This window comes from Dendroctonus ponderosae, unplaced genomic scaffold, assembly GCF_020466585.1.
Source record: "Dendroctonus ponderosae isolate FM_Combo_2020 unplaced genomic scaffold, Dpon_F_20191213v2 Dpon_F_20191213_4, whole genome shotgun sequence".
Lineage (NCBI taxonomy): Eukaryota > Metazoa > Arthropoda > Insecta > Coleoptera > Curculionidae > Dendroctonus > Dendroctonus ponderosae.
In genome coordinates, this window is record NW_026018611.1 from 1732814 (window position 1) to 1739924 (window position 7111).

General features: G+C 44.3%; 3 protein-coding genes across 6 annotated transcripts in view; 2 read left to right on the forward strand and 1 right to left on the reverse strand.

Moving 5' to 3' along the window:
- The window catches only part of LOC109542945 (clathrin heavy chain), a 13432-nt gene extending 11233 nt beyond the window's left edge, over nt 1–2199 (forward strand). For all 4 annotated transcript variants that reach the window (XM_048665883.1, XM_048665884.1, XM_048665885.1 and 1 more), the window contains 5 exons: nt 583–715; nt 791–915; nt 977–1133; nt 1190–1418; nt 1468–2199. In XM_048665883.1, coding sequence (XP_048521840.1) covers nt 583–715; nt 791–915; nt 977–1133; nt 1190–1418; nt 1468–1565 — 742 coding nt within the window. In that variant the 3' untranslated portion in view covers nt 1566–2199. The remainder of the gene's footprint in view (nt 1–582; nt 716–790; nt 916–976; nt 1134–1189; nt 1419–1467) is intronic.
- A 54-nt stretch (nt 2200–2253) lies between these two features.
- LOC109542944 (60S acidic ribosomal protein P2) lies at nt 2254–3361 on the reverse strand. Its single transcript, XM_019912410.2, has 4 exons — nt 3211–3361; nt 2857–3028; nt 2592–2681; nt 2254–2379 (listed from the first exon to the last, which is right to left on the reverse strand). Exons 2-4 carry the CDS (start codon nt 3026–3028, stop codon nt 2303–2305), a joined length of 339 nt encoding a protein of 112 aa, XP_019767969.1. The 5' UTR covers nt 3211–3361; the 3' UTR covers nt 2254–2302.
- Nucleotides 3362–4836: 1475 nt separating this feature from the next.
- Nucleotides 4837–6762, forward strand: LOC109542943 (nicastrin; the record flags this gene model as incomplete). Its single annotated transcript, XM_019912408.2, is given in 7 exon segments — nt 4837–4985; nt 5048–5146; nt 5200–5496; nt 5554–5746; nt 5800–6074; nt 6130–6356; nt 6412–6762. Coding segments are annotated over 7 exon segments (1500 nt in total), but the record flags the coding sequence as incomplete, so codon positions are not given.
- Nucleotides 6763–7111: the final 349 nt, after the last annotated feature.

The following is a 7111-nucleotide window of genomic DNA, read 5'->3' on the forward strand; positions in this document are numbered from 1 at the left end:
CTAGGTGATAGTTCTTGATTACTTTTCGATAAATAATTCGTTCTTATTGCGAAATAGGAGCACTATTTATCAATCTGTAATAAAAGACGTGAGGAAATTCTGTTTTTTTTTTAAGACAAACATTTTTGAGTCGAAATACACAAAAAGAAGTTTGTAAAAAAATGAATCCGCCTCAACGATATAAAACTTATCTATGACTTATTATTATTACACAAAGACAAAAATTTACACATTTTTCAACATTAGCCTCTCTTGAAATTTTGTGACGAAATGAATACGACCGAAGAAAGGCGACGGCATTTATAGATTACGCCGGGCAACGTGCGAAAACGAGTCGCGGGCTGTTGCGACAGGAATTTTCCGTCGAAAATGCGTTCGGACAAGTATTGAATCGGTTCAACTTAGCTTGAATTTTCTCGGCAACAATTGCAATGACTTTAAAACCGCTAATTAAGCGGATTTATCAATTGATTTAATCATGATTTTTTTGATTAATTTAAATAAACCAGTGATTTTTTAAATAAAATAAATAAAAATCAATTTTTGCCCAACACTGCCCCCTACTGACTCGCTCATTTGCAGGGCCGTGTCATTCTTCACGAAAACCAACCATCTTCAACTGGTCAAGTCCTACTTGCGTTCCGTACAGAACCTCAACAACAAAGCGATCAACGACGCCCTCAACTCGCTGCTGATTGAGGAGGAAGACTTCCAGGTGAGTGAATCAACGGTTTTTTAATTTTTTATTTAATAATTTAATTCAATCAACTGATTCATCGGTGTGTTTTAGGGCTTGCGAACATCCATCGACGCGTTTGATAACTTCGATAACATCGGGCTGGCGCAGCGTTTGGAGAAGCACGAACTGACCGAGTTCAGGCGAATCGCCGCTTATCTGTACAAAGGCAACAACAGGTGATTGGCGATTGTCCCGGTGGTCGTCCAGGACACTAATGTGTAGATTGCCGATTTACAGATGGAAGCAGAGCGTGGAGCTATGCAAGAAGGACAGACTGTTCCGGGACGCGATGGAGTATACGGCCGAGAGCCGCAATCAGGAGCTGGCCGAAGAGCTGCTCGCTTGGTTCCTAGAGCGCAAGGCCTACGACTGTTTTGCGGCCTGTCTCTATCAGGTGAGGCCCTAAATGGTTTGAGCGGCCAACGTCTGAGTCTGGTCATTCTGTTGCAGTGCTACGACCTTTTGCGCCCCGATGTTATAATGGAACTGGCCTGGCGGCATCAGATCATGGACTTCGCCATGCCCTATCTGATCCAGGTGACTCGCGAGCTGACCACCAAGGTGGACCGGCTGGAGAAGTCGGACGCAGAGCGTCAAACAGAGGCCGCCGAGCAGGACGCCAAACAGCCCATGATGATTCCAGAGCCGCAGCTCATGTTAACCGCCGGCCCGGGGATGGGTAGGTTAGGCGCCCTAACAGAGACACTCTGTATGGCTGTTGTTTTTAGGAATCCCTCCGCAGAACTTTGTGGCGCCGCAGGCCTACCCGCAGCCAGGCTACGCTCCCCAGATGCCCTATCAGGGGGGCTACCCGGGGGCCATGTAGGGCGCGGCCCCCCTGTTCGGGGCTCCACAGCAGCATAGGAAATTCTTTTAGCGACTAGTAGCGCACCGCCTCTTACAGATGGTGTTTGGGGTACTACTCTGTATAAAATCGAGTATTAAATTATATTCCGCCCTTCTGGAAGTACCAGATCGCGCGCGTACTGTTAGATGGTAATTACGCCAGTTGCTAGTAGGGGGCGCAACAGCAGCGCCCGCCTTTGTTCCTAGATTCAGAACATGCCGCTTTCAGACGTTGTACATGTTTATGTGCTACACGGCAAAATTGGGGCGTGAACCATAGGGAATTACTCGCTACTAGGAATTTCCGCCCCTTGGGGGGAGGTCCCTACGAAATGTATATAGCAACCGGTTTTGCTGTCAAGATTATCTAGCCTAAGCAAATTGCGTTATCATTCCCAAGTTTCTTTTCTATTATTATTATTACTAAAGTAGCCACTGTTCTAATTCTATACATTTATATATATATATATAAACGCTGTTGTAACTTATTTTAAACTGTTTTTATGACGTCCTCTGTCGTTATTCACACTTCGAGTTGGTGTTTCATTTGTAGCGTAAGTTTACTGCAAGTATAGTTTTTTTCAACATTTAGTGAATAAACTGTTTAAAGCCCAGCTTGCTTCATTCGTCATCGACGCGGGGGTTTAGGGAGTATTAACAACACAGGCTTCAGTTTACTCTTTTATTTAAAACTCCAATAAAAAAAGGGGTTTAAGCTTAGTCAAAGAGGGCGAAGCCCATGTCGTCGTCCTCTGATTCAGACTCCTCTTTCTTCTCTTCCTTCTTGGCTTCAACTGCAAGCGAAAAAATGTTCAAAACCCGTCTCAAACTAGCCTTACGCAAAAAAAAATACTAGCGACATTCAGCTAAAAGATGTGCATCAGAAACTTTCAGTCGAAAGATGGTGATCAATTTAATCATCATTGTAGGCAAAGGATACCAAATCAGAATTTGGGCAAAGCTGTGATTTTATCATGTTAATTGGCGCTTTTTCAGCACTACTGACCTTTCTTTTCCTCTGCAGCTGGGGCAGCGACAGCGGCTGATGCCGCTGGAGCGGCGCCACCGGCTGGCAGCGAGCTGAGCTTCTCGCGACCTAAAACAGCCCCATTAATCCCTGCTCAACTTCCCTTTGGCTGAAGCTCGTCACACGCTTGGATCAGACTCAAAAATGTGCATCAATGCGCTCAGTCGAAAGATGGTGATTGATTAATCATCACACTTATCAACACTGATATAAGCATGTTCGAGGCGCGCAGCTCAGGGCCTACCTTGCACGATGAGATCATCAATCGCCTTTCCGTTGAGCTGACTGATGACCAGCTTCAGCTTTTCTTTGTCAGCCTCGATTCCCACTGAACCGAGCACTTTCTCGATGTCAGCCGCATTGGGTGAGGCTTTGCCCCCCAAAGTCGCCAACAAGTATGCAGCCACGTAACGCATCTGTAAAAAGCATTGGGCCCCGTTAGAACCCAAACACGCACTTTAACCTAAGTGTCGGTGAAATCGTGAAAAATCTCGGAAATCTTTGTCAATTTTGCTTCAACGAAGGTCTCAATATGGGGAACAATGTTTGCGGATGTTGATTATGGAAATATTTTCTATTCTAATGGAAAAACACTTACTTTTAAGTCGTACGACACGAAACGAGTCTGCACTGAATCTGAAACAAAATGAAGTGAAGTGAGCTTTGGTGAGCTTGTCAGGAAATGACAGTTTCTGACATTTGCGAGTCGGCCGTCAGCAGCGCATATACACCAAGCTGACTCAATGTTTAAAAGAGAGAGAGACAAAATGAGAAAGATACTATTATATTTTTACCGAGTTATTTAAGATATCGATAAAATAAATTATTTCCGATTTGAAATGTCTACCAAAAATCAGTTTAAGATTTCTAATGTTGAAAGAATTTAAAAAAAATTAATTAAAATAATATACATGATAGTTTGAATAAATTTTACTTAAATAAAAACATGGTAACAATATGCGTAACGATATAAACAAACAAAATTAAATTTAAATAACCATTCTAATGTTAACTTAGCAGCAGTTTTTTAATGAAATTAAAATTTTCAGACTGTAGTTTGCACTAAAGTTCTTATTTCGATAGAAATATTAAAAATTATTTCCTAAAGTTCTTCGATTGTATTCACTTCTGGTGAATATACCGTAATTTTTAAATGGTCCCCGAAGTAAAAATCAAGCGCGTTTAAATCGGGAGATCTAGAAGGGGAGTTTATAGGAGCTTCTTGACCTCTAGCAATCCAACGGCCTGGAAAGTTTTGATTAAGCCGAAACGATTTAATTTTTTTACGGGCAAACTATAGTGCCCTTAAGAAGAAACAATAAGAGATAAAAAATTGATAAATAACTTGTAGTAATTAAAAAAATTATGTTGACAAAAGTTTAAGTGCACACAAAAAAGTTCTGAACAAGACAAAAGTAGGAGTTCCACATTTCTACCTTGTATAAAAGTAAACTGAACCACAAAACACTACCATAGAATGACCTTCAATTATCTTATGTGTACCAAAATTTAAGTTCGCAATGTTTAACCGTTTTAAAGAAAAACAACAAAAACTAATATTTTTCCCCATTTTGGAGATCAAATATCTCAAAAATGAGACATTAAATTAAAAAAATTCTCAGGAAGACCCCCTCTAAAATGACTAGGAGAACACGCTGCTAAAATATTTTAACATATTTACGGAACATCCTGTATAAATAACAATTATAACGAAAATCAAACACAATTTTTGTTCATTCACTGGGGTACCATGATTTGTACGATAATGTTTATTGAGATTTCCCTGTGTTGAAAAGCCTTTTTGACAAATACTGCTAACAATGGAAATAGACATAACTAATGATATTAAATGATATGAAAGTTATTATTTGTACGTTATTACGAAATTAGACGAGTAAGGTTGGCTTATATGATAGTGTCATCTGTCGCGGGGCTTCCGCAAACATTACCATGACACACAAAAAGGAAATTTCTTCAAGAAATATCGCGAATTAAGAACTGCATTGTAAATTTCAGTGACATTGTTGGCCCAGTTTCAAAAAATTCCCGTTTAGAAAACCCCGCCAACACGTTTTTAAAAATCACCAAAAATGATTTTTCAGTTTTTTTTACGCAAACCAATCACGTTTGTTGCAAAGAAATCTCTCACTTTTAAAAGTTTCGTCCAAGCTCGCCTTTGAGCTTTTAGGCAACGCCGCCCTAAAAAACTATGACGTTCAAATCGTGACACTTGTGAGGGTGAGGTTATGACTAATATTTTGAGTTTCCAAACTAGAAAAATATACCCAGAAAAACAACAACAAATGTGAAAAATCATGTCCAAGTCCCATTTTGCGATCTATTTGGTGCAGTTGTTGCTCGTTGTCGGCCCCAGTGAGTAGACCCCCGTAGTTGGGCGAAAACCTTTCCAATCTAATTGGCCCCATTTTCCCTAGGCGATGCGGACCGAATCAAAGACACCATGTACATGAAAATCAGCGGCTCAGTGGCCTGCTATCGGCGAATGAACGCCACCCATCAAATCGGCTGCTCGTGTAAGTGGCTCGGAGTTTAACAGCCCGTAATTTTCTCAAGCTAATGCTTGCAGCTGCAAGAGGCGGCTCGGTGGGCGTAGTCCATTACTGTGACAGCGCCGCAGATCTGGACTTCATTCTGAAGAATGGCTCTGCAGGCCCGTACATTCCAGTTCTGCCCATATCTCTGCTTAGCGCGGAGACTGTGAGCAAGCTCAGCTCTAGCAAGGTGAAGATTTCTGGGTTGCTTCTGCACGCCAACAGCGAGAATCTGCTGCAAATGTCGCACGAGGATCAATGCCCGAACGATATCTTCAACGTGCAGCAAGCGCCGAAGACCTGCCCTGACAGCGGCGGCTGGAACCCTTGGGGTGAGTGAGTCGCGAAAATCGCCTCCTATTGGAAACTAGCGTTTGATGGCTTTGCAGGCACGGGGTTGTTGTACGCAGACGTTCCATTTCCGATGTTCTACATGCACAACGACAGCGAAGTCACGGCGATTCGGCATTGCTTCCAGGCGTTCAACAATCACTCCTTTGCCACCCAAGCAGCGCGATCGTTGTGCTCGCTGGAGTTGAACGCGTTCATGTATGGCACCACCAACACGCAGACCTGCATACGGTAGGCCCTGATCCTTTTGAAATGGCCCCGGTCAAGCCGCGTTCGTTTTGCAGGAGATCCAACGTTGTCACCAATCTGAACCCGGTGAAGTTTTGCGATCCTCTGGGCGACAGCAACGTGTGGGGCGCCCTTTTCCCACTGGTAACTGGCGAGGAAAACGACAGTCAACCGATCAGGGACGCAAAGTACATTGTAGTCGCCGCTCGGCTGGACACGACGTCGCTTTTTGAAGAAACCGCCGGCGCCGAAAGCCCTATAACCGGCGCAGTGGCGCTGCTTACCGTCGCCAAGCTGCTGAAGGAGATGCTGCCCACTGCAGCAGCAAGCGGTAAGCGCTGGGCGATCTCCTGAGGTTCTGCTTGCCCCCATGTAGAACTTTGCAGTGAAAAGTAACGTGCTGTTCATATTGTTCAACGGCGAGACGTACGACTATATCGGCTCGCAGCGCCTTCTCTATGACATGGAGCGCGGACACTTCCCCACTGATTTGCCCCCAAACAACCCCATCCTGCCGACCATTTACCCGGAGAATGTTACGTTGTTCATCGAGCTGTCGCAGCTGGGAGTGGGAGAGGCCACCTACGCTCATTACTTGTCGGCAGACGCTTGGGTGAGTCCGCGATTGCCACACAGGGGCTGGCAGGCAACTTCCTTTGAACTTTTAGCTGGACAAGTTTGCGGCCAATCTCACGAGAAACAATCCCTCGACTGTGGTGCCTTTGAAGCCCACGCCCGACAGCCTTCCCCCATCCTCTCTGCACACGTTCATCAGGGGCAACACCTCGATCCGGGGCCTGGTGCTGGCCAATCACCAGACGGCCTATCAGAATCGCTTCTATAACTCTTTGTTTGACAATTCGTCCAACATCGGCTATCGCTACTACAACGGCAGTGAAATAGGGGCGGGGACTCTGCAGCGGCATATTGCTGACGTGGCCACCATGGTGGCGAAGAGCGTGTTTGAGGAGGTCACTGGGCAGGCCTATCAGGGAGGAGCTTCGCCCAGTCTGCTATTGGTGAGTGACAGTGATTGGCTAGAGTGACTGGATGCCACGCCCAAGGGCGGATCCAGGGGTGGTCATGACCCCCCCCCATTCAATTTTTTATCCAACGATGCCAAAACGAATTCTCTGGTTCGAATGGTTCTTGAGAAACTTCGAAAAAAGCTGCGTCATGTTCAAGTGGATTTTGCAGCTCAAAAAAAACCACGCAAATCTAAAACTTCTTGAATTCAAGCATTTTTTGAGAAAACTGTCAACATTTCCTTATCGATGGTTCACTTTCCAAAAAGGCCATTTATTTCTCTCTAGAATGATGTACAAATGAGCGTTCTTGCTCATTTTGCCTCCGAGAAATGAGCAAAAA